We start from the raw sequence: 26,476 nt of genomic DNA on the forward strand, positions 1-26,476 counted from the left end.
AGCACTAATATAGAGATTTTATTTAAATTGTATTGAGTTTTTACAGCACATTGCATGTTTGTCACAACGCAACTGCACAGTTTGGATTTTTGGCCACATCATGTCACTTACACCCACAAGAGCTCTGAAAGGAGTATTTGATGAATACATCTGAGCTGAGAGCCCAGAGTCTCTCTCCAAGGCCATGCAGTATGTTCACTGATGGGACAGTCCCTCAAAACAGCCACACGAAGTAGACAGATACAGTCTCCTCAAATGTTACCACCAATCTTACTCCCCCTGAAAATGGGCAGAGTGAAGTGCAATGAAAGTTAATTAAAAAGCCACTTGCAACTGGCAGTAAATTTTAATGATTGAGAAAATGCTTAGAATTTTACGTATCAGAGACAAGGAATAGTTTGTTACTTTTTCAATGATCTCAGGAATTTCCCAGACACAAATCTCCATTATTCAACTCCGTTTAAATGAAAAAAAAAAAAAAAAAAAAAAGTTCTGCTAGGCTGACCTAAATACGCCAAAACTTTTTAGGTTACATCCATGACAAGTATAAAAGCACAGATGCTTCTCTGTAGGACTAAAGAAAAGGTCAGGACAAATAACAATTCTTGTTCTAAATGCAGATCCTAGTTATTTTCAAATGAAAAATTTTTTTCTAGGAAGTAACATGAAAGTAGCAGTTAGACAGACAGCTACCATAGTTTTAAAACAGGATAAGCCTAAGTGTAATTCACCTTTTATACACCAATGGATTAAGGAAAATGTATAAAGGAAATACTAGTGGTTTCATTATAGATCAAGGAGACTATATCTGTCCCAACCACAGTACATGGCTATATCACTGTATCTTTTGGTTAAGTGCCACTGGTACATATTAAGATGAAACAAAACAACAACAACAACAACAAAAAAAAACAATGTTTGGTCCAAATGGACACATTTTCTCTCCCAATTTTGGTATCAAGGCTTTATTCTCTTCTGTTTGGGTTCCATTGTTAAGTGCACAGAAATAGACAGCAGCATTTGTACTGAAACCCTCACATACCAAACAGCATATTCTAGGAGGTAAAAACCAAATGCTAAATTCTACCCTCAAGGTGTCAAGTGTTCAGGATAAGAAGCAGTGTGACCCAGAGGAGGCAGCAGCCAAGGGAAAGACAACATGAGGGAAGTGGGCAATGGAACAACAACAAAAATCCATTGTTTGATTTTCATGCCAGGAGAGGATCAAGGTGTAACTCCTGTGTTAGCACCAGGACAACTAGGAAAAGTCAGGCGCAAAGGGCAGGGCACGATCAGCAAATATTTGACAAGGATCATTTCTGCTTTTCCCTTCTCATTCTTCACAGTGCATACCTCAAGAGCTGCCACTGAGTAACAGAGACAACTGCCTTCGCAGCTCAAAATAACTGATTTTTGCCAGGACTGAACATCAGCAGAGCTTTCCTCTGCTCCCAAGAATGTCTGACTCCTTAGAACTGTCCCTCTAAACTGAATATTCACTGATGTTGGCCGATAAGCCAAGTGAAAAATACAGCAAAACCTCCACTTGCTTAACCAGTCTTTAAACCAAACTCCACAGAGACAGAACTACTGCAACTAGAGGGAGTGCCTCTAAAGACTGAGCCTTCATGCACAGACACAGAGCACAGAGGAACAGGATATAGTTCATTTCAAATAGGATAGGAATTCCTATCTTGTATACTAAAATCTGCTTTTTTCAAGGTGGAGGAGAGATGGATCTGTTTATCACTTGGAGTTTGGTTATACTTATGCCTTTCTATTGCTGTTTGGGGCATGTATCACCGGGCGGTATCTATGAAATCATCATCTTGTGGCCCCTAGGACAAAAGCTGGAGTCACCAGCTCAACATTAAGCTTCCAGACTCTGGGTCTGGATCAGGACCATTACCCCAAGGTGAGGGTCTCACCAATAGAGGACCTCCTGCCAAATTGGAATTCCTCTGCTCCAGTCTCATGGTACCAAGGAGGATTTCTCAAGATGGTATCTTTGAGCTCTGTTATTTCATGAGCCACACCAAGGAACCTTCAAAACTACACCTGAAGCAGATCCTCCCTTCAAACCTGCTAAAATTGGACAGGTCATCTCCTCTGGCATTCAGCTGGAAGCTGTAGCAATGGGTTTCTTCAGATGTTGGCTCATGAGTTCCCTGGCACGAGATACTTGGATGTGTTCATAACAGGAGTTACAGACGAGAACTGGGTCATAGAGCTGTTGATCAGGAATGGGCAGCTTCAGGTGGCAGCAGCCAGCACAAAATACATTCCCACAATTTCTGCCAAAGAACAAAGAGGGAAGAGCTCATCAGAAATGAATGATCCTCACGGCCCCTGAGTGGCTCAGTCAGTTAAACATCCAACTCTTGGTTTCAGCTCGGGTCATGATCTCATGGTTCATGAGTTCAAGCCCCACATCAGGTTCTGTGCTGACAGTGCAGAGCCTGTTTGGGATTCTCTCTCCTCTCCCTCTGTCTCTCCCCCGCTTGCATATGCTCTCTCTTGCTCTTTCAAAATAAACACTAAAAAAAAAAAACAAAAAACCATGAAGGATACTCTAAAAGGCCTTACATGAGTAAATAAAGAGAAAAGTTGGCAGAAAACAAAAGTAGTCCCTATAAAGATATCTCCATTTTCAGATTAACTCAATTTAGCTCAGATACACATACATCAATCACTCCTTTTTGAGCCTTACAGAATCATATAAAACATCTTACCGGCAATGGTGTCTTCGTTTGGCCAACCAGAACTCACAGTCACAGTTATAGCAATGTGATGCCATATGGTCTGGAACCCAGCGAGTCACCTAACAGAAGGCACAAGGAAAAATTCCAGGTCCTTGTCAACAAAGTAGAAGAGCAACATTGCAACAAGGAAAGCATTCCAGGAGAAAATGATGAGGTCTGTCTTTATAGTTGGCCTCTACTTGCCTAAAAAGAAGACACTCGCCCAAGAGAAGGTTCAGTTTATAGCATGTCACTCATCTCTGAGAAATATGAGAATTCAATGCTTCACAAAAGCATGTATTTGCCTGGACATACCTCAGTCTCTTTCTTATCAACAGGTTCCCAGCTTGCTTCTGAAAGGCAGTCTTCACTGTGATCAGAGCCAAAATCTTCTATATCACTGCCATCGGACTCCTTCAAACATGTCTGAAGAAAGGCAAAGACATCAACACCATCTTCACCATCACTAACATGTACTGTTTCCTATGCATTAGGTACTATTCTAAGAATATTACATGCATGGACTTCTTTAATTCCTCCCAAGAATCGTATGATGTATATTATTATCATCATCCTTATTTTACAAATAAGGAAATTAAGCACGGAGAAAATTAAAAGGTAGTAAGTAGTAAACCTGAATTTTCAACGTTGTACAGTTGACCCTTGAACAACACAGGTTTGAATTGCACAGGTCCACTTGTATGCAGAGATTTTTCAATAAATATAGTATAGTCCTATGAATGTATTATTTTCTCTTCCTTATGATTTTCTTAGTAACGTTTTCTTTTCTCCAGCTTACTTTATTGTAAGAACACAGCATACAATACATCTAACATACAAAATATATGTTAATTACTGTATTATCAGGCTTCTTAGGCTATTACTAGTTAAGTTTTGGGGAACTCAAAAGTTGTATGTGGATTTTTGACTACATGAGGGTTCAGCACCCTAACCCCTGCATTGTTCAAGGGTCAAATGTATTTTGGATTCAGACCTATGCTCTTAACCAATATGCTTTATCACAGCACGGACATATTTCTCATTACATTCTAAACCAGAGATTCACAAACTATGGCCCACAGGCCAAATTTAGCCCACTGCCTGTTTTTGTAAATCAAGTTTTACTGGAAGACAGCTACACTCATTTTTATACGTATTGTCTATGGCTGTTTGTGTGCTGTGACAGCAGAGACAAGCAGCTGGGACAGAGACTATATGTCCCACAAAGTCTAAAGTATTTAATATGGCCCTTTACCAGAAAGTTTGCTGACTCCTGTTCTAAACCAACACTCCGAATATTAGGAAGTTGTTAGCCCTGACCATCCCATCCCAGTAAGTGGGCAGCAGGCAAGTGGGAATGTGTTAACAGAAGGAAGGGAAGTGTCCGTGTTGATGACATGATACTGTGACCAAGAAACTGACTCCTAGAAGCTTCTTAAGAATTGTGGACCCAAATCTGAAGGCTCCCAACACAACAAAGCTTAGTCTTCATCATCTCTCACTTTGATTGTTCCAAAACATCTTTTTTTTTTTTTTTAATGTTTATTTTTGACAGAGACAGAGCGTGAATGGGGGAGGGGCAGAGACAGACAGAGACACAGGATCTGAAGCAGGCTCAGGTTTGAGTTGTCAGCACGGAACCCGACATGGGGCTTGAAGCCATGAACCGTGAGATCATGACCTGAGCCGAAGTGGGAAGCTTAACAAGCTGAGCCACCCAGGCACCCCTGGATTATTCCAAAACATCTTAACCAGCCTCCCAACCTGCATTTCAAGTGCCTCATCCACTTGACACACCATTGCTAGAGTAGTATTCTTAAAATACAAATCTGATGGGGTGCCTGGGTAGCTCAGTCAGTTGAGCATCCAAGTCTTGGTTTTTGGCTCAGGTCAGGATTTCACAGTTCCTGAGTTTGAGTCCTGCATCAGGGTCTGTACTGACAGCATGGAGACCCTGCTTTAGATTCTCTCTCTCTCCCTCTCTCTCTGTCCCTCCCCCACGTGGGTGCTCTCTCAAAATAAATAAATAAGCTTTAAAAAATATTTTAAAAAATACAAATCTGGGGTACTTGGGTGGCTCAGTCAGTTAAGTGTCCGTCTTCAGTTCAGGTCATGATCTCACGGTTTGTGAGTTTGAGCCCCATGTCAGGCTGTCTCCTGTCAGCACAGAGCCCACTTCGGATCCTCTGTCTCCCTCTCTCTCTGCCCCTCCCCTGCTCACACACACACTCTCTCTCTCTCAAAAATAAACATTAGAAAAAAAAATACAGATCTGATCATGATTCTCAGTGGCCAAAATCGTGCTGCCTTGAGGGTAGAATCCACACAAGAAGGGATCTTGAGCTGACCTTTCCAATCCCTGTCTACTTCTCCAATATCAGCTCCCACCTCACTACCCAACTCCCTCCTCCATGGCCCAGCACACCTGTACATGCATGTCTCACACATGCACACGTGCACATACACACATATCCCCATCCCTTTGTTCGAGTCATCCCATCAGAATACTTATTGCCTCCATGCTTTTGAGAATGGTATTTCCTTTTTATGGTCCACCTAGCCAAATATGACAAGTTCTTCAGCACTCACCTCAAGTACTATCTTCTCAGGAAAGCCTAAGCCCCCAACACCTGATGCTTCCTTCCAGGATAACATTTAAAAAAATCATTCTAGTTGTCTGCTTCTCTCTCCTATAGACTGTGAGCTCCTTGAGAGCAGGGACTATGTCCTTCATCCTACAGACCAGCCACCTAACACAGTGGCACATAGCAAGTACCCAATGAGTAAATGTTGAATGCGTGGAAGGCTGGATGGAAAGAATATATGAATGGATGGATAGCAGTGGTGAATACTTACAAAATCATCCTCATAGTCCATGGGGGGCTCTGCTGGAGGGGCACAGCAGTGACGGATATCCAACCTCATCTGAAGCTCACGCACCTGTCGGCGTAGCTGCTCTACCTCTTGCTTGTACCCTGCTTCGATTTGCCGTAATCTATGCTGAATCACATCCGTGGGAAAGGGCAGTCCATCATCATCCAGGTAGAGAGGAGGCACTGGAGAAGGGCAGCTCAGTGGAACAGGCTTTGTGCTGGAGACCTGCTTTGGGTGACCGGACAACCACATCCGGTTGTTTTTTCCCCCTGGACCAGTACAGTGTCCATTGGAATGACTAGAACAGACCGGTGATTTCACCCCTTCTCTCTGAGCCCACTGGCCCCCAAAGCAGGGCCCTATTGCCCGCACCTGCTTGTTGCTTGACCTTTTGCTGCAACAGCCATAGGAAAGCAGCCGCCGAGGGGTGGTCTCCCCACTTGGGAATGAAGTCACCATCCCTTGGAAGCTATCCCAGTTGGATCCTAAAAAGGAAAACTCACTGATCTGGCTCTGAGAAACTGGCTTTCGGGCCCATTCCAATGGCACTTTCCCAAAGCGAGGATTTTCCAATAACTGCCCATTCCTATTATTCCCTCTTTTGCCAGTGTATTCCTCCCTATGAATCAGATCTGGCACAGAGCTGGGCTGTTCCTGGTGGGAACTCCTTGCCACAGACCCTGGGGGATCTTGGCTGAGGAAGTCAGTGCTTGGCTCCGAAGGAGTTTGGCTGGTAGCACTCAGTGGGTCGCAAAGGGTACCCAGACTGTGATCTGCAGCACATCCAGAGGGCACACCTAGCATGGAATCTAGCAGGGCCTGTTGGGAGGCACCCGAAAGGGAGTCCTGGGAAGACTCAGGAAAATCACAAACTCCATTCCATTTGTTGGAAACAACTTCGGAGAGTGTGCTGACAGCTTCTTTCTCAGGACAATGTTCAGGTGGCTCCTCTGTGCCATCTAAAGTCCTATTCAGCTCATTGTGGGCAGGAGGGTCTGGAGCTGCTGCTTCAGTCTCTTCCAAGACTTTGATCTCAGGATCAGAGATGTTGCTCTTCATTTCCTGGGGCACTGCAATACTAAACAGTTTGTAACTTGGAGAACAGCTTCTCTGACTCTTAAAAGGTTTCTTGCTCAAGTAGTCTTTCTGGCTGCTGGGCAGAGGGGAAGGAAGACCCATTTCTCCTACAGTCTGCTGAGGACCTCCTACCACAGATTCCACAAAGGTCTCTGAGCCCTCAGGATTGCTGTGCCGGGGCTCCAGGCCTACTCTGGCCTCCTGACAGTGGTTATTCAGGTTAGGGTCACTGGATGTGCGAGTCAGGGGGCTGCTTGTGTCACAGGCAGAAAGCAGATCATCCATAGATCTGGTTTTAGGTAATCTAGAAAGACAAACACACCTCCAGGTCAGTAAATGGGAGCTACCTCTAATATGCAGAATCAGGCCATCAAAGCAACATCAAAGCCAGAGTTCCCAAGATACAACATTTAAGATTACAAACAACCAATGTTCACTGCAACAAGTCTACTCTGCAAAAAGTGAAGGACGTGAACTCTGTCCTCCAGAACTGAGCATCTGCCCCCAACTTTTATCAGTCCTCACTCTACACAATCTCCCTGGGCGATCTTGACCACTCCCATGGTTGCAATGCTTTCTATGTTGATGCCATCTAAATCGACTATGCTAGCCAGGACTATACCTGAGCCTTAAATCTAATGTCCAACTACCTCTATCACACTCGGTAAGATGGAAGCAAGACAGTTTTGGAGCTAGACAATACTGGTTCCGACAATGATTAGCCATATGACTACAAGAAAGTTATTTAACCTTTTAGACATGTACTATCATCCTCTGTAAAATGATCATCATAAATTATACCTTATAGAGATGCTATGAGGATTCAAACTATAGGCAGCCAAGAGCAAACTTACTAAGACTACACTCACAACTTCTCATTTTTACTGCCTTCCTTGTTAGAAATGATCTTTCCATCACAGTAGTAACCAGCACAGCCTTTTACAACCCCTTAGCAGCAGTGCATGCCTCAGAGTCCTAAGTCACCATGGAAAATTCCCCTAGCATAAAGCACTCAAAAGAGTTCTAGAAGCATTCGTGCACACCAAACGGGTAACAGACATTTTCAAGAATGTCTGATTCTTCATTTCAAAAGTCCTTTGAGCAACGAAAACTTCAGGGAAATTTGCCAGGAAACAGTGGAGACTTAATTGGACTCCTATTTTCAGATGCCTCAGTCAGTCCAGCCCACACAGAAAAATCCCTCAAAGATGGAGTTAAAATATAGCTGATTTTTTAAGTGTTTGGTTTTTGAAACTTATGGGAGTTTTTTTAGGTTTTTTTTAAGTGCTTATTTTGAGAGAGAGAGAGACAGAGAGCATGTGCACATGTACAAGTGGGGGCAGGGGCAGAGGGAGAAGAGAGAAACCCCAATCAGGCTCCAAGCCGTCAGCACAGAGCCTGACCCAGGGCTCAATCCTGTGTAATATGAGATATGACCTGGACCAAAACCAAGAGTCAGACGCTCACATTAAAAAAAAAATTTTTTTTTTATGTGGGGGAGGGGGGCGGCACCTGGGTGGCTCAGTCAGTTAAGTGCCGACTTTGGCTCGGGTCATGATCTCATGGTTCCTGAGTTTGAGCCCCACCTCAGGCTCTGTGCTGGAGCCTGTTTCAGATCCTGTGTCTCCCTCTCTCTCTGCCCCTCCCTCGCTCATGCTCTGTCTCTCTCTCTCTCAAAAATAATAAAAAACATTTAAAAAATTAAAAAAAAAAAAGTCAGACACTCAACCGACTGTGCCACCCAGGTTTAAAAAACGCCTTATTATGTTTTTTAAGTATTTTTATGTGTGATTACTTTTGTGATCAATTTTGATTTTGTGTATGTGTATGGTATGAAATTCCAGGAAGGCAATGGCAATGGTTATGATTACACAGTCTCTGGAGTCCCATAGCCTCGGCTCAAATCCTAGCTTGGCAATTTTTTAACTATGTGACCTTAACTTCTTTCTCTAAGCCTCCATTCCCTCATCTATCAGAGAAAGGTAATGGTATCTATCTCTTAAAACCGTGGTGAAGATTAAACAAAACAATCCACTTCAAAGCACATCGCTCAGTACTTCCTACATTACTGCACTTACTATTTACTTGTTTCTCTCCTGCTATAAAAGTGCCGTGAGGGCAGCACTGTTTCTTATTTGAATTCCCAACACTGGCCAATCAAACAATTTGAGAAATGAGTAGTGAGCTTAAAATCTAACATCAAGTGTTCACAGCTAGGTACCAACTGAATGAAAAAGACAAGTGAGATTCAATATTTGGTGCACATTAGGAGCTCCTATAGATCTTCTAGATATATAGACAACCAGACCCATCAAAGACCTATGAATGAGAATGGCCAAGAGTGAGACCCAGGCATCTGTATTTTTAAAAAGTACCACAGCTAACTTTGGTTTTTTCCCCCCTTTATTTTGTTTTACTTTTTTATCATGGAAACTTTCAAACATACAAAAGAAGTAGAAGAGTATGAAGACCTCCCATGTATTGTTGACCCAAATTCAACAGTATCAACAGTCTGAAATCCTCAATAGCCAATTACTACCTACACAGAAGGTTTAATCAATAATGCTGGTAGAAACAATAATGCCTGAGGAGTTTAGAACAGAGACAACTCATCCAACGAGGGTGGTCAAAGAAAGCTACGTAGAGAAGGTAGGATTTGAGCTGGGTATAGCAGAATGTGTTGTACTTTAATGGAAAAAGAGAAAAGAGGGCAGGATATTTTTGATCTAGAGAAAGGTAGAACCAAGTCAGGCCAGCTGTTAAAGAAAGCATTTTTTTTTTTTTAATTTGCATGCTACTTAGTCCTCCAAATCCAACTCTCCATCTTGAACTGCCTATAGCACACCTTCTCTTTGCTAATATTTCAATCCCAACCTGCCTGTATCTCCTCTTCTCTGAACTGACTCGTCTTCTCAACTTCCCAATGTCTTTAGGTTAGTACTAATATCCATCTAGTTTCTAGGCTCGGAGAGTCATGACCTTTGACGAGTCCTCTTCACTTCCACACTCCCACACTCAGTCACATCATGATCTGCTAATGACTCCTCTTCAAGGATTTTAATCCTTTCCTTTTCCAAGGACTCTTCCCCTCATATCTGAATTACAACAGTGTTGGCTGTTCTCTGTGTCTCCAACTACCCAGCTCAGTGATTCATTCTCCAAAAATCCCATGTTCACCAGGTCACAATGACTTCCTACAATGACTTCCTATTGACAACTGACTCAAACTCCTCAGGGAAATGTTTAAAGCCCTCAATGAACTATCCCATATTTCTTTCTTTCTATTCCTCAGAATGGCTCCTTCCTAACCCCTGCCAGTTCCAAAGAGGTTCCTCTTTTTTTCTTTGAACTATCTCTTACATAAGGTGCATGGGTGGCTCAGTTGGTTAAGCATCAACTTTGACCCAGATCATGATCTCATAGTTCATGGGTTTGAGCCCCATGTCAGGATCTGTGTTGACAAGCTCAGAGACTGGCACCTGCTTCAGATTCTGTGTGTGTGTCTCTCTCTGCCCCTCCCCTGCTCATGTTGTCTCTCTTTCTCTCAAAAATAAGCAAACATTAAAAAAAAAATTTTTTTTTTTTAAACAAAACAACTAACTCTCATGTATCCAATTCCTTTGGACCCCTCTCCACTACTTATTACCAGGTATTCCATTCATTTGTTTGTTCATTTAAGCATTTACTAAAGCACCTATTATGTGCCAGGCCCTGCACCAGATGCTAGACAAAAAAGCCAAGGTTTCCTGCTTGGTCTTCCATTAAAACTTCTCTGAATGAACAGTCACCAAATGACCCCTTTCCGACTTCTCATTTCTCTAATAGCTTTGAACTACACACATTCTTACTTGCTTGGATGCTGACTTAGAAATGTTCTCTAGTAGTAGTTCTCCTATGTCTATCTTATTACAGCTTTTAAAGAATATCTTAAATAGAATCAATATCTTGTATTTCTTGGCCCATAAACCTAGTATTAGACAACTAGTAGGTTTAAAAAAAAAACACTTATTGAATTGAAAAATTAGATATTAATTTAAGACTGATTTTTACACAAGTCACAGAACTTACTGAGAATTTGATAAAAAGTTCTGAGCCCTCTCCCTGGCAAAGTAAACTTATAAACCTATATTCAAATTCTGCATAGTTTGGGGAAAGAGGAAAATCACAGAATTCTTAAAGCCTATCCCTGGGCAGCTGACCATGGACTCAAGACCCTAAAACCAGTAATTTATAGGGGCGTGTTTTTTTTTTTGTTTTCCTTTATAATATTCAACCAGTAATTTAAGCTATATTTTAGCTTTAAAAGTCTTCCACAAGGGGTGCCTGGGTGGCTCAATCAGTTAAGTGTCAGACTCTTGATTTTGGCTCAGGTCATGATCTCACAGTTTATAAGATCAAGCCCCACATTGGGCTCCATGGTGACAGCACAGAGCCTGCTTGGGATTCTCTCTCTCCCTCTGTCTGTCTGCCCCTCCCCTGCTCACATATGTGCTCTCTCTAAATAAATAAATAAACTTTAATAAATAAACAAATAAATAAAAAATAAAAATCTTCCACCAAGAAACAAAGATCATACATATCCTTTGAACCCAGCATTTTCATTGCTTAGAAATTTATCTGGCAAAAACACTAGCACAAATGCCAAGATACACATATAAGATGAGACTACTTAATTGTACACCTAAAAATGGTTCAGTTGATGGGGCACCTGGGTGGCTCAGTTGGTTAAGCAACCAAATCTTCGTTTCAGCTCAGGTCGTGATCTCACAGTTTTGTGAGTCTGAGCCCCACATCGGACTCTGTGCTGACAGCATGGAGCCTACTTGGATTCTTTCTCTCTCTCTCCCACTCTCTCTGTCCCTCCCCGGCTCATGCTGTCTCTCTCTCAAAATAAATAAACTTAAAAAAATTATTTAAAAAAAATGGTTCAGATGATAATTATTATGTGTATTTGACAACTGTTTTAAAAAACTTACACATAGTTAAGGATGTTAATTAAAGCACTCCCAGTAATGGTTAAAAAAAAAAAAAATCACCTGAATGATCACCAGTTGGAAACTGGTTATATAAATAATGCTACACTCTAATTTTAGACTAACATATGCAGCCGCTAAAGCAATAAAACAGCAGCTTTACATGTGCTTTACAGGGGTGACAGCCTAATACAAAGCGGGCAAATCAGTATGCAAAATATGGTTCCGTTTTTGTATTTTATTTTGTTAAGGTTTATTTACTTTTGGAACAGAGCACGAGCGGCAGAGGGACAGGGACAGAGAGAGAGAGAGAAAGAGAGAGAGAGAGAGGGAGGGAGGGACAGAGGATCCAAAGTAGGATCCAAAGCAGGCTCCGTGCTGATAGCAGCGAGCCCACTCGAACTCACAAACCTCAAGATCATGACCTGAGCTGACCTGAGCTGAAGTTGGCCGCTCAACCAAATAAGCCACCCAGGTGCCCCTGTTTTTGTATTTTAAAAACGTTTCTATATGAGAGCGTGGATACATGTATGTAAACATAAACATCAGGAAAGACACGCAAAGTGTTACCAGCCTGTGGGGACAAGGATCAGGGAGGGAGGACTTTCATTTTCTACTTTTACATCGTTCAACTTTTTCTAAAATAGGAACTTGTGTTACTCTTATAACGTAAACAACATTGACTGTACTTCCCCCAAATATTCAGCCAGAAGATAAACTTTAATTTTTATGTCTCCCTTTAACTTCTGGCCTTTTTGGCCAGGTGGCTCACCTGGTGAGCATCCAACTCTTGATTTTTGGCTCAGGTCATGATCTCACAATTGAAGGGATCGAGCCCTGCATTAGGCTCTGCACTGATGGCAAGGAGCCTGCTTGGGATGCTCTCTCTCCTCTCTCTCTCTCTTCTCTCTGCCCCTCCCCAGCTCACGCTTTTTTTTTTTTTTTTTCTCCTCTTTCTCTCTCTCAAAATAAATCAAAAAGATAAAAACTTTAAATTCTGGCCTTTTCCTGTGGGAGAACATGAAGGCCATCCCTCTTCTGGAAACCACTTCCCTGAGAATCAGATGCTTCTGGAAGTGCCCCAATCAATGCCTTCTATCAGTGAACATAAATCAAGCCCATTCCCACAAACCTTCCTAAAACAGTCCTTTCTGTTCTGTTCTCCTGTCCTCTGCTTGGCTATGTCACAAAGGGTGAGAGCAGCTCCAGGAAAGAAGGTAACCAATCTTATCTTAGGAGAGGACCTTGAAGACACACAGAGTACACTCCATGCTAGCTGCAAGTCCTGGGCCAAGTTTCTCCTTCAACTATATCAAGAAGTTGCTTTTAAATATCTCATAAAAGAAGGAGAACGTTAGGCTAGACACAAAGCAGTATTGCCTTCCTGGTGGAGAGAGAAGAGAGCAAGAAAGGATCTTCTTACCTGTCCAGAGAACGGCCAGAAAACTCCTGGCTCTGAGCCACCGGGGAAAGGTAAAGATCCATGGTCTCTTCCCCAAGTGTACATGGAGACGACGCTGGCAAATAAACAGCTGTCCAGAGGTGTAGGGCCCGTACGTGACACACAGGATGCAGGACCTAGGGAAGCAGCACCATACTAGTGTTTTGTGAGCTGTTCCGGGTCCCTCTTCCTTCCCCAAGCTTTTGGCTCTACGTTCTCCCCCCTGACTCACCCTGTTCTCCTTACAGGTCTCGAAGAAGCACTGACAGGATAAGGGTTTGGACTTACCATGTCTGAGCCAGGTGTGTAGAGGAAGTTATGGAAGTTCTTATTGCCAGCTCGCAGGAGAGCCCACACAGAGCAGGTCCGCTTATAGATGTTGCGCTTCTCTCGCTCCCAAGGGTTGTTGGCCAGGAACGTGCCGTAGAGGCAGGAGTATGTGTGCTGCACCAGCTTTACCTAGAGGGCCAAGACAGCTTGCAAATGGGAGCCTCGGCCACCTTCTCCCTGACCCTGGCCACAGGCTTTAACTTACCAGGAATGCTTCATTAAACTCAAACAGGCAGGGGAACTGCTTGAGCAGCTGATGAACGGAATCAAGCCACTGGAGGAACACAGGGCATTGCTCATTTTGGTCCTCTGCATTCTCCTGGTGGCCACAGCGATCTCCAAACTTGTGCCCAAAATCCAGCCAGTCAGACTCTACTAAAACTTGGAAGCCCTGCGAAAAAGAGAGTCCAAGTATAGGGCCTTTCTGGAAAGGCTGGTATGCTACTCCCCAGGGGATGCCCGAAGCAAGGAGCTGGCAGCTTCAGAGAAGAGCAGAACCAATCCTACAACTCAAAGCCACCCATGGCCTCCACTGAAAGATCCCCAAGACAGATCCAGAGGACCCAACGCCTTCTCCGCCCCCCCTTTCCCTCTGTTCTTTCCCACCCAACCCCACTCAATACCTCCAACGTCCTATAATATGGGTCCAGTAGTATTTTGGCCAGGGCTACAATCTGCGGTGTCCGGTCCCAGCCATCTGAGCAGTGCACCAACACAGGCCGGCCTTCCCGGTCTACAGTATTAGCCACAAGTACGGCTGCCTTTAGCATCACCGACAAGTGCTGTAGCCATTTGGTGCTCTCCAGTGCCGACAACCAGCTACACAAGAGCAGAAATCAAGTCTGTCACCAAGGGCGCTGAGGATCCAACGGTCTCTTCCACCGCCCATGGCCAGCCACAACTAATGAAGTCCCTAGGGAGGGCTGATCCAAACAAAGGGAGCCCAGTGTCCTGTGGCTGTTCCAAAGTGTTGGCTAAAAAGCAGGAGTGATCTTGGAACTGGCCCACTGCACCCAGGCTCTCAGGTCTCCCATACCTCTATACTCCCCAGTTCCCTCTCTCACCTCCTAAGAACTAGAACTGGGTGAAGGACAAGACAAGAGAGGATGGAACTGGGGCAGGGACCACCTACTTGCTGGGATCAGGCATCTGGCTACACACAGCCCGAAGGTACTGGAAGCTGTTCCGGATGGCATGGATATTGGCCATTCCCATGAACACGACCTCACAGTTGGGATAGTATTCTGTAGACATACAGAGGAGAGTGGAGCATAAGAGCATGTCCTGAAAACAGGGGTCCAGGACAAGTGGGCCAGGCTTCCTTGGCAGTGCAGACCACTTATGTCTGGACGCTCAGGAGCCATATACTAACGGTAGTAATAATGATGTTAATGACAAATGATAGTCCTAGTACTACTAGCAATGGCAATACATAGTAAACTCTCAATATATAGTAGCTTCTCTAGCCAGTAATTGTTATTATCATCCCCATTTGACAGATAAGAAAATGAAACTTAGATTAAGCAATTTAGTCATAGCTAGTTAAGTGGCAGAGTCCCGATTCCAAGCCAAGTGTTTGGCTCTTTCCACTGCACGAGCTGCCCCCAGGTCCCTCCTCACCAAAGCCACCCAGAGCACAGACTGACTGCAGACACTGGGGTAACAGCAGTACCTTCACACTCACAGCCTCCACCCTTGGCCCGGTTGGCCACAGCCGCCGTGTAGGATCTGGCATCCAGGATCAGCAGTTTCTGGGGGGCCGCTGTGCTCTCCACTCCAGAGCATGCAGTCAAGGAGGAATCTAAACATGTGGCAGGGAGCAGACCCTGGGTCAGCCAGCCCAGCCTCACCCTACCCTGGGACACTCCCTTTCAGAGGAGAACATACAACTATAGTCCCCTGCCACCCCACAGCTTCCCAAAGGGCAGGGACCCTGGCACCCTGTGTGTTGTCATCTTCTTCCCATCCTCTCACTGGGGACTCCCTGAAAGCCAATGAGACCAAGGAGGGGACCTGCTCCCCAGGGCGTCAGCACCACCCACACCTTACCGAAGTCAGTGTCACATGCCTCGCTGGCATCACTATTCCCAGTGCTGAGGGAGCCCCCAGTGGCCCTTGTCCCCGGGTCCAGAGCACAAGCTTTAGCGATGGACGTGACCAGATACTCATCATCAGCATTGCGCCAGCCCCACCAGCTGATCTCAGGCTGGCTGCAGCGGGCAATTGCAGCCCCATTGCGTAGGTGTCTGACAAAATGGAAGAAGCCATCATGCCCTTGCCAGTTGCAGCTCCCACCCCCCACGCCTACTACCAAGGCCCCAAGAACTAAGATCTCCAGAGCCAACAGGGGCTACCAGTTCACCCAGGCCATGATAATAAACACCAAGAGCCCTTGACATATCTAGAGGGCTTTATAGTTTAGAAAGTGCTGTCATACACATTTCTCAAATAGGCTCTGTGTTGCCAGGGTGACCTTGACTTCTTGAATCTGCACAGCACCTGCTCCAGGTACAGACACCAGCAGGAGAGCAAGCCTGAGCCCAGAGCAGAACAACTCCAAACCTCCTCGCTACTATATGCCTCGCTCTACGTTAGCTATAATGTTCTACTGCAGGGAACCCGCAAGCTTTTTCAGACAGAAACAAACAATAAATGTGCAGCTTCACACGTCATAGCCAGTCTCTGTCATACATTCTCCTTTCTGGTTTTCTTGGTTTTTGTTTTTTTTTTAATAACTTTTTAAAAATATAAAAATCATTCGTAGTTCTGGGCTGTACATAAAACAGGCTGCAGGCTAGATTTGGTTCACATGCGACAGTTTGCCAACTCTTGTTCTAATGCAACATTTTACACACACACACACACACACACACACCCTCCAAAAAAGAGTAAAGTGAATGTACTCTCCAAAGCCTCATCTTTAGGAGAAAAAAACTGAGGCAGTTTTTGATTTGAAATTATTTCATTCCCTGCAGGGTGTCAATTCCCGGTCAACTAGGACAAATCTCCAGTTTTGACTCTTTCCTTACTGCATAAAAAGTATCCTCTCTACTTCCTGTCCCCTACTGCCTCACCTATACACAACCACCGGGATCCGCTTCCAGGAGCGGAAGGAAGCCACGTTCTCCAGCTCTTTGTCTGTGATCCATACAGGAACCAGCAGCTTCTGGGGGTAACTGGGGCACAATCTGCGAAGAGAACAGATGGGATCACCAAGCTTGATCTAAGACATGTGATGACAAGATCCCCAGGGATGGCTTTGTGAGTCAGGAGTCCTCCCCTCACAGAACCAGGGGCTGTGCCCGGCAAGGTCTAAGTCTAGATTGGTATTTTGGTTCCCCCGCCCCTGCCCTCTCACTTGTAGTTGCTGTTGATGTGGGAGACTCTCCAGACATTCTGCAAATCAAAGCCCATCCTTGCGAGCTCAGCCTCCTGGCGACATCTTATGTGCTCTCCTGCAACACAGCCCCCACGCCTGTCAGCATCCAACAGAACCATGGCCAGGGGTGGAGGAGGGTAAGAACCAAGAGACAGGAAATCTCCCAAAGAAAACAGCCTGGCCTTACCTGGCTGACATAGGTGAGTATGCTGGTCCTCCTCAGTCAGCCCCAGGCACCAGGCATGGTAGGCAAAGGCAAAGAGGTCTTCAGGCTTGGCAGGTCTCGCCGTGGCCCGGCTTAGCCGTGACAGCCACTCTTGGCACTGCTTGAAAGTGGAGAAGTGGCACCTGCCAGGCAAGAAGCCACAGAGTGAGATAAGAGGCAGGTGTGCACTGGGGCCATAAGGGTCAAAAACAAGGCCACAAGAAGGCTGTGGGGAGAGGAGGCTTTAAAGCAGAAGGTAAGGCATGGGGTTCCTGAGGAGAACCAGGGATACTGGTGAATACCCAAGAGAATTTATCTTTTTGACAATTCTCTTCCCAAGAACTCTAGTCCTTGAGACATACTTGTCCCTTCTAGTGGGGGGCCCTACCATTTCATTTCTCATATCAAATCTAAATGCTACCGCATGTCCTTGAATGTCTGCTATTCCACGTTATCTCCCATGACTCCTGCTTCAGGCAGGAAGTCCTGTTCACATCATTCCTGTCTCCTTGTTTCTTCACTTCTGCTTGATTATACCTCGTCTTGGCCAAGCCACATCCTACTGACACTTTGAAGATAGTTCTGGTCACAACTCTTTTTTGAAGCCTTCCCAGCCCACTCCATTTTAAGACCCCTTCCTCTTTTATTCTTAATATGCTTAGAGTATTAAACAGTATGTTTTTCCATAGCATACTGCCACTGTTAAATCTTCCTTCAGCAACTAGACCTCAACCTCCCTGAAGGGAAGGCCACTGTGGATTCTCTTTCTGAATCCCTACAGACCTGAGCACATGACAGCCTCTAAACTGAGCATTCTTTTAAAAATCCGTGGAGTCATTCCAGATTCCTCTTTCTCTCATATCCAATCTGAGAGCAAATTCTGTCACTTCTACCTTCAAAAATCTGACCACTCCTTACCAGTTTGACCACCACCACGCTAGCAAGGCCATCATGCTCTGTCACTTGGCTAACTGCAATAGCTTAACTAATCCCTCGGCCTCTGCCCTTGCTTTTGCCCCCAACTCACTTCCATCTATTCACAATATAGGGCCAAAGCAATTCTATAAAACATTTAATCAGATCACATCTCTCCTTTGCTCAAAACCCTGCAGCGGTTTCTCATTTACCTCAAAGTAAAAGCCAGTCATTATGACAGCCTGACACCCCCCCTTACCTCTCAGATCTTACATTTCACCACCCTCACCCACATGCATTCCACTCCAGCTATACACTAGCTTCCTTGCTCTTCTTCCAATATGCTAGGTACATACCCACCTCAGGGCCTTTGCACTCGCTGCTCTCTCTCTCTCTGGCACCCTCTTCACTCAAATATCCACATGGTCACTCTCTTTAGGTCTTGACTCAAATGTCACCTTTGCAATGCAACCTTCTGTGATCACATTGTTTAAAGCTACAACCTTCACCTCCATAGCACTCCATATCCCTTTTACCTGCTTTATTTTTCACCTTTCATTTACCATCATTTAACATATTTTACTAATTATTTACTGCTGGCTATCTCCCCGATGGAATATAAGCCCCATGAGGGTAGGAAATTTTGTCTCTTTGTTCCTGCTGTATCTCCAGTGCTTAGAACAGTCTGCCATAGGAGCACCTGGGTGGCTCAGTGGGTTAAGCATCCAACTTCGGCTCAGGTCATGATCTCGTGGTCCGTGAGTTCAGGCCCCACATTGGGCTCTGTGCTGACAGCTCGGAGCCTGGAACCTGTTTCAGATTCTGTGTCTCCCTCTCTCTCTGACCTTCCCCCATTCATGTTCTGTCTCTGTCTCAAAAATAAATAAACGTTAAAAAAAAAAAAAAAGAACAGTCTGCCATAGAGGAGAGTACTCAATAAATGTATGTTAAGTGAATTAATAAACGAACCAACAATAAAGTAAGTGCTGTATGCTAACCCTAGGTGCTTTCTCATACATTATCCTATTTAATCCTTATGACAACCCCATGAGCTATGCATTATCCCCATTCTTCCAGGTCAAGATACTGTGGGTCAGTAAAGTGACCTCCCAACCTAGACAGGGCTTCTACCTTTTCTTCCAAATGGGGAAAGTGAGGCAGGATTTTTCCTTTCTTGCTGCAGAGAAACCCTGCATCAGAGAGGCCTGGGCAAGACTAGGGCCAGAGGACCTGCGTGCAGCCCCGTTGTTCTCACCTCACCACTTTGGAGTCCTTGCAGGCAATGTGCAACTGGAACATATCACGGCTCTCTACACTGTCAATCATCCGGAGGGGGACCTTCAGAGGAAGGGCAAACGAAAGCTCAGATCCCCACTCTCACCCCTCCTCATGCCCACCCCAGCCCAGATGCTGATATATCAATACTAGGAAGGAAACCCACATTTACTGAGGGCCAGTTAAGTGCCTAGGAACTGTGCTGGGTCCTCTACATACAGGGCCTTAATTAATAATCACAAGAACCCTGCAAGCCAAGTGTTTTCACAACAAACTATTAGGGAAGAAATTGAGCCTGAGTAGGGTGACTTGACCAAGGCCACACGGTTGGTAAGTGGCACTCTTCAGACAATGCCACTGCACCCCTTAGAAGGGCCAGGAACATAGTAAAAGGAAAGAGAGAAGAGGGGATGGAAGAATAAGAGACAGGCAGAAAGACAGGCCTATAGCTAGGAGAACGAGGCAGGAAAATAAAAGGTTGGTGAGAAAAAGAAGGGAACCCCAACTGTTTGGAGACACGATCAAGTAGAGTATTGGAACAATCCCACCTTGAACCAGACAGGGATTCTACCGTGGTTGTGGGAGAACAAGACAGGAACTCACGTTGATGACAGAATCTTTAAACTTGATATGCAGTCGGTAGTTGGAGATGGCAATGAGGGCATCAGCTGCCCGGCCCAGGAACTCCACTCCCTCACCCTGCAGCACTGTAAAGGGCACCTGTTGAAGGGCAGAGGAACCCTCAGTCCAGAAGTGAGTCACCCCTCCATTCCCCTCCCCAAACCCTGATCTGTGGGATTCCCTCTGGAAAAGCTGGGCCAAGGCAGAACAGAAGAGTCCTCTCCACGGTAACAGCACCAGGCAACAGCTGTACAGGAAAGCTGCCTTTCCCTCCCTGGGGCCAAAGGCTCTACAATGCACATGTAGACAGAGTCCCCTCCCTCCAGAGACCTGGAAACAGGAAGCCAAAGCCCAGAACTAGATTCCCTTGGAGATATTTTTTGAGGGGAGGGAAAAAAAGGTGTTTTTAATTGGGCAGAGAGTTCAACCCACCCTGAGCCCCCAACTCCTCCTTACCTGCAGATTCTCCTCCTCTTTCACTAGTTCCTTGGGGGGAAACAGATCCTTGGCTTGGATGTACTCCAGGCTGGGGGGCCCTTCCTCACCCTGTGGGGAAGGCCTCAGCCCTAAGTCACCAGGCTCCATTTGGCCCATTAGGTCTCATTCTGCTCCCCTCCCCTCAACAAACCGGGATACACCCCATACACACTTGTAAAGGTTCTGGTCACCAGAGGAGAGAAAAGAGGCCTGGCTTGGTTGGGACAGGGGGGTACTCAAGCCTATTAAGCCTAAGGGAAGAGTAAGGTCCAAAGAGGACCTGGGAATCTGCACTCCTCAAAAAGCAGCAGAACCAAATAGAACCAAAATTTCCCAAACGGAAGAAGAGAGAAAACTAAGGAAAAGACTAATGTGAGGGTAAGACAGAAGTAAGAATGGGAAGTGCTGTCCTGAGAAAAAGGAACCAGGTGTGGTTGCTGGTTTTAGAGATGAGAGGGAAAACAGGCACCTAAGACCACGACCTGTCAATCTGGTGGGTGAAGGAGACAAAGAGGAGTGGGTTGGGGGATTCAGTCCCAAGCCTCTAGAGGGCCTTCATGGTTGCTTTCAAAAGGAGGATGTCTTTTGGAGCTGAGCTTATCTTCCAGTTAGGCCCACACTGCTAAAGAGCCCCACCACCTGCCAAGCAACCTGCCCTGCCCCCTGATCAGAGGGGAATTCCTAAGGAATAACCACAGCAAGCAGAAGTAACTCCTCTCCCAACCACCAGGGAGGGGTGAAGAGGGGATCCACGCACCTGGGAGAAACCGGGAGACCCAAGGAAGGCCAGGGGAGAGAGAGAGGAGGCCTGGCAGCCACCCACGAGGGATGGGGGAGGGGGGTGGTGAGAGGGGAAGGGTGGGAACATCTGAGAGGACAGATGGGGGAAGCTGGGAAGGAGCATTAAGCCAAAGGGGGTGGGGGAGGACTGGGAATGATGCAGAGGTACAGAGCCCTGCAGAGGCAGGGAAGATGGAGAAGAGAGGCTGTCTGGGGGACAGTCAAGGAGAAAAGACTGGCGTGTCAGGTGAGGGATGGAGTGGTAGAAGGGGGAGGGGACTGGAGCCAGGGGAACAGCTCAGACATTCTGTGCTCCCCGACCTGCCCCCCTAACATCCCAGCCACATCCCACATCCCCATGCAAGGATGCAGCGGGTGGGACCAAGATGGAGAGGTGGAGGTAAAGGGATGTACCCCTGCAGGGCGGGGCCTGGAGATCTGCAGTCAAGGGCAGTGGCTCCGGGGCCAAGATGGGTCAAAGAATTTCCATCCCGTCCTTCCACATCCCCCGGCACCCGAAGATGAAAGCAAGTCCAAGAAAGAAAAGGGAACCACCCGCCGCCCCCCGCACCCCACCCCCCCGCCCCGCTCCCGTGCCCGGGGCCTAGGGAAGGGGGATGGGCGAAAATCCGGAATCTCAAGGGTTGGCCCTGGGCGGGGCTGGGGGTGCAGCATACATTAGGACCCCTGGGCCCCCGCAGGCGAGGCCAACACTTACGAAGCAGCTGAGCATAGAGCAGGAGACGCGGGCGGTCAGGCTCATGGTCGCGGGCGGTCTGGGCCAGCGCACATGTCCCCGGAGCCGCTGCGCTGCCCGCCAGTGCCGGGCGCCCGCCGCATCCCGGCTGCGGTGCCTGCCAGGGGCAGCCGCGGCGGCCAGGAGGCGAGCGCGCTGGTAGCGGGGCCTCCGCGCGACTCCCGCGCGCCTCTCCCCTACTCTCCACAATGGAGCGAGCCCGGCTCCGCCCTCCCGCACGAGCGCAGAAGGGAGGGGAGAGACCCAGGCCGTGAGAGGAGGGATGGGGCGGAACCTTGCGGCCCCGCCCACAGTTCCAAGGCTCCTCCCTCCTCGGAGCCCCTCCGCAGCGTGCGAGGGCGTCCTCTGGGGAAGTCTAGGGGCTTTCGAAGTCTGGGGTGCGGGACTGCCCCCAGATCGCGTGAAAGGGTAAGGCAAGACCTCCTACATCTTTTCATTTCCCATATTCCCAGGTGAGCCACCCCACACCCCCCTTTTCCCACTCCATCCCCATGCTCTCCCCACCTTGAGTTCCCTCAAAGCCTGTTCTGAATTCTCAAAATGGAGCTCGCCTACCTCCACCCAGTGACCTTTCCAGTTCCAAGGCTTCTTCCTTTCCCTCCCAAACCACCACCCACCATACCCCTGTCCATCAGTGTCCTCCCATCCCCTAACGTCACTAAATCCCGTTCCCTTTTTTTGCCTCTTAGAACGTACACTGATCTATGCCAGTTAGTCACTCCACACTCCTGAAAGGGAAGTTCTCTAAGTGTTTTATTCCAAGACCCCTGCCCAACCCTACTCTTTTAAGCTCCACATCTCCCTTGTTTCACATCCTCTGACATCTGGCTAAGAAAGTCTTTCTTGGAAAAGAATTTTTTAGGCTGGGAAAGAGAAGACTGGAACTAAAGACCACAGAAGCATGCAGAATAAAACTTGAAACCCGAGAGTATGGAGGGAGTTGGGTAGAGGGCCAAGGAACAGAGAGCAGTGAAAGGCTCAAAGTGCCACCAGGAGTCACAGAAGGAGCTGGTCAGAATCCCACACTTTCCTGTGCCTGGTTACTTTCAGAAACCAGGGCTTTGGTTTGGATTTGAGGGCAAGGGAAGAATAGGAGAAAACCTGACATTGCATTAAGCATCTACTATGAGCCATACATGTTCCAAATATTATCTCACTAAAACCTTTCAGCTCCCCAAGAATTAAGCCTTATCCTGTTTTACTGGTGAGACATCAGGCTTAAAAAGAAAGTATGCCATTTACCTAAGCTATTTAAGTGGTGGTGCTAGGATTCAAAATTAAACTAGGCTAACCCTGAAGCCAACAGTCTATTCAGGGTATTACAGAAAAGAAAAAGGAAAGGGGCTATCAGTTGGTGGGGACCAAGACCAGCAAGCTTTCTAAGAAGATACCAGAACAGTACCGCACACACCACATACCCACATGCCTAGGGAGGGAAGGAGAGAGTCCTCTCACCAGCTGAATTCCCTAACATGTCCCTAAGTACAGAAGATACCTAAAGGAACTGAAAAGAGCAAGGGCCTGGTATGGGCCAGGGCCTACAATTCTCCACTCTCTTCTCATCTCACTGCTTCCTCTCCTAGTTCTCAGGGATAAAGTAAGGGGTTCCCTGAACTTGAGGTGAGACAAGGGCACTTAGAGTCAGTGGAAGAGTATACAGGATCATTACAACCCCCTCCCTAACCCACCCCCAGCACAGCCCAGTGATATTCTGGGCATCTTGAGGCTGCTGTCCTGCTGTATATCCAGTCAGCTATTGGCTGCAGTAGCTTAACAGACAGCAGCACCTTAGAGCTGGAGAAGCCCCAGTGTTTTGGTGGAGTCACTCCTGATACAGGACCCACAATATCCAAGGGGCCCACTAGGAAGTACAAGAATCTTGAGATAAAGGAGGCCTGGTTTTTCAGGCCAGAACAGAGAGAACAGAGAGCTTCCACCAGGGACCCAAGAAAAGCAAGAGAAGGGCCATTATAAAAGGCTAAGAGCGCCAGTGGTAGGTAGTATAGGGAACGCATGGCATAGCATGTGCAAAAAAAGACTTCTACAGGCTTCCTGTCCCAGGGCCATATACTGGCTGATGTTTTGCAATCTACAGAAACCCTAATTTATTTCCAGCGCAGATGAACCCGTTTAGGAGATGAACAGAGTAGCCTGGAGCTCAAGGTCCAGGAGGGGCAGGGCAGCTTCATGGAGAAAGACAGGATTACAGAAAACACAACGATTTGAGGAAAGGGAGAGTACTCACCATTCTACTGTGGTGAGGGTCCTGGCTGCCTGCTTCTTACTGTAAGAAGAAAGAGAAACATAGGATTCAAGAGCACCATTAATATTACCTTAGAATCAGCAAATGCCACACACCTACTCCGGACCTCTACAGAGAATCTCACAGAGAATCCAGCCTCTCCACAAGTCCCGCATTGCCAGACAGAGGCAATGCGAGCTACATGGGGAGAAAAGCAACAAGTGATTCTGCAGGGCGTGAAGTCAGTTACAAAGTTCTGGAGCAGGAATGAGTGTCATCCAAAATTATTCAGCAAAATTCAAGAGTCCTGATTCTGAGACCCGAAGGAGAACACTCCAAACCCTATTCTTTTTGGGAGAGCAAAAGAACTTACAACTCTGAAACGAGAAGCTGCACAACCAAGACTTACTTCAGGCCTTGGTAGGGATATGAATCCACAGGAATGCTCTGCCAGCCTCTAAGTCTGGGAGTAGCACCCACCTGACCTGTTTACTGGGGGCAGAGTCCAGAGCAGAGGACAAGAGGGAGGGGACCACAACCTGTGAGCAGAAGACAGCGGCGTTGGATAGGTCCTGCTGAGTGTACTTGACACCAAGTGGGATGCAGGATTGTGGGAGGCCACACACAACAGGGACAGAATCAGGCCAGTTCAAGGCCTCCGAGTCAGTACCTGTCAAATGGGCCTAAGCAACAGAAATTCAGGATGGGCCTCCTTGGCCCACTTAGGGAGCCAGGCCCCGGTTTTACTGACACTTTCCTTCATGCCTGCTATCCGAGCTCAGAAGCAGTCCAGCAGTGCCCTGCGCAAGTCTGTGGGGATAAAAGCCTCCATCTGTGGTGTTGCCCGCCTCCCTGATCACAGCCCACCCTTCCTCACGGGGGAGCCAGCAAGCGGCAAGCCAGAGGTGCTGCCTCACCGCCCACTGGCACGCAGCCTCAGGGAAACGGAGGGAGGGAGGAAGGGAAGGACAAGGACCAGACCTGCGATGCCCAGGGCTCCCAGACCAAGGGGATCTGGCCCCGGGGCGAGGGGGAAGAGGGGGGGCGGGCCAGGCTGGCAGAAGAGCCCAGGTGTCCAGGTTCTAGGGGCGGAGCCTAAAGATTCGGAGGCGGGGCCCCGAATGACAGAGGGCGGGGCTCATGAAAAGCGGAGGGGCTGGGGCGGGGCGGGGCAAGACGCAGTCGTTGCGGTTCCCAGACTGGCAGTGCACGGGGCACGGTGACTCACCCAGGCGGCGTCCGCCCGACCCTCCGAGGCCGCGCTCTCACCACTTCCGTCTCCCCCAGCTGCTGAGGCCGCGCAGCTTCGACCCCACCACGGTGCCTCTTACCCCAACCAATCGTATCTCCGGTCTGTGCGCGCCCTGGCCAATAGCCACGCCAAGTCCCGCCCTGCCCCCGCCACGCAGCCGCCGCCCTCACTCTTCACTCCGCTCATTGGTCAAGTAGGGCAGACGCCCTCCCAGCCTTTAGCCTATCGGGTGTCGGAAGACAAGACAGTACCTGGGAGGAGGAGGTGCGGCCCCGGAGAGGAGGCTCGACCAATGAGAAATCACAGCGCGTCCCTGCGGCAGCCAATGGGAGAGCAGTAAAAGGGGGGCTGCTGGCTTAGGCTCCAGGGGCCGGAAGTGGGGGGTGGCTGTCGCCTACTGGCAGCGCAATTGGAGGCGGGGCCTGGTAGTGGCCCTACAGCCACTTCCGGCAACGACCGTGCTTTGGGTGTAGTTCTCAAATAGATCCCCGGTGGCACCTCAGTTTATCCATTTCAGTTTTGGTTTCGCTGCGGTCATCGCGTCCCAAACCCAGAAAGGGAGAAAAGACCCCGCGGGCTAAGGGAGGAGGCAGGCCTAGGCTCGAGGCTTTGCCTCGGTCTTCTTCGACTGGAGGCGAAAGGGTTTCCTCTCTTCTGCATCTTGACGGGTTCCTCCAACCCTCATTTTGCATCGGTGAATCGACCCTGCCGTCCTTCGGGACCTGCATGGTGCCGTCAGTCCTGAGTAAAAATCTCTCACTTGTGAGAGATGAAATCTGGATCTCAGGTTGCCACTAGCTAGCTGCGACCTCCTAGTCTGTAAGGAGTGGGAACAGGACTCACCCAGCTCTTCGCTCCTCCCTTTCTCTCTCCCCGGCCCCGGGGAACCAGAGCAGGCAGCATGGCTGAAGGTGGCCGCTGGAGGTCGCCGTGGCCGTGCGACACCACCAACCTGGCCTAAATGGAGAACCGTTGATTCAGACTCTCGACCAATAGCTTCACTTTGGGAATTGGCCTGAATGCTTTAATACTAGCCCCTGGGGACAAAACTGTCTTCACGTGTCTTTGTTTATAGAACATTGGAACTTTTACCACAGCTGGTAAATTCCAGCAAAACAGGAACCTTGCCCGTGTTCG

At 47.5% G+C, this 26,476-nt stretch overlaps 1 protein-coding gene across 3 annotated transcripts; it reads right to left on the reverse strand.

Annotated features, from left to right (window-relative positions):
• On the reverse strand, positions 1-25,445 carry MTMR4 (myotubularin related protein 4). 3 transcript variants are annotated; one of them, XM_049637766.1, is made up of 19 exons: positions 25,316-25,445; positions 24,091-24,129; positions 20,288-20,377; positions 19,814-19,930; positions 19,191-19,273; positions 17,003-17,163; positions 16,795-16,891; positions 16,511-16,624; positions 15,486-15,682; positions 15,109-15,237; positions 14,569-14,680; positions 14,060-14,255; positions 13,642-13,827; positions 13,395-13,565; positions 13,089-13,243; positions 5,598-6,996; positions 3,057-3,167; positions 2,733-2,821; positions 1-2,294 (listed from the first exon to the last, which is right to left on the reverse strand). In XM_049637766.1, the coding sequence occupies exons 2-19, from the start codon at positions 24,091-24,093 to the stop codon at positions 2,117-2,119; spliced, it is 3,588 nt and encodes a 1,195-aa protein (XP_049493723.1). In that variant the 5' UTR covers positions 24,094-24,129; positions 25,316-25,445; the 3' UTR covers positions 1-2,116. The 3 variants fall into 3 exon arrangements, with proteins under 3 accessions (XP_049493723.1, XP_049493724.1, XP_049493722.1); XM_049637767.1 differs by lacking the exon at positions 25,316-25,445 and having other exon boundaries at positions 24,091-24,293; XM_049637765.1 differs by lacking the exons at positions 24,091-24,129; positions 25,316-25,445 and adding an exon at positions 21,807-22,058.
• Positions 25,446-26,476: the final 1,031 nt, after the last annotated feature.

Source organism: Panthera uncia, chromosome E1 (assembly GCF_023721935.1).
Source record: "Panthera uncia isolate 11264 chromosome E1, Puncia_PCG_1.0, whole genome shotgun sequence".
NCBI classification, from domain to species: domain Eukaryota; kingdom Metazoa; phylum Chordata; class Mammalia; order Carnivora; family Felidae; genus Panthera; species Panthera uncia.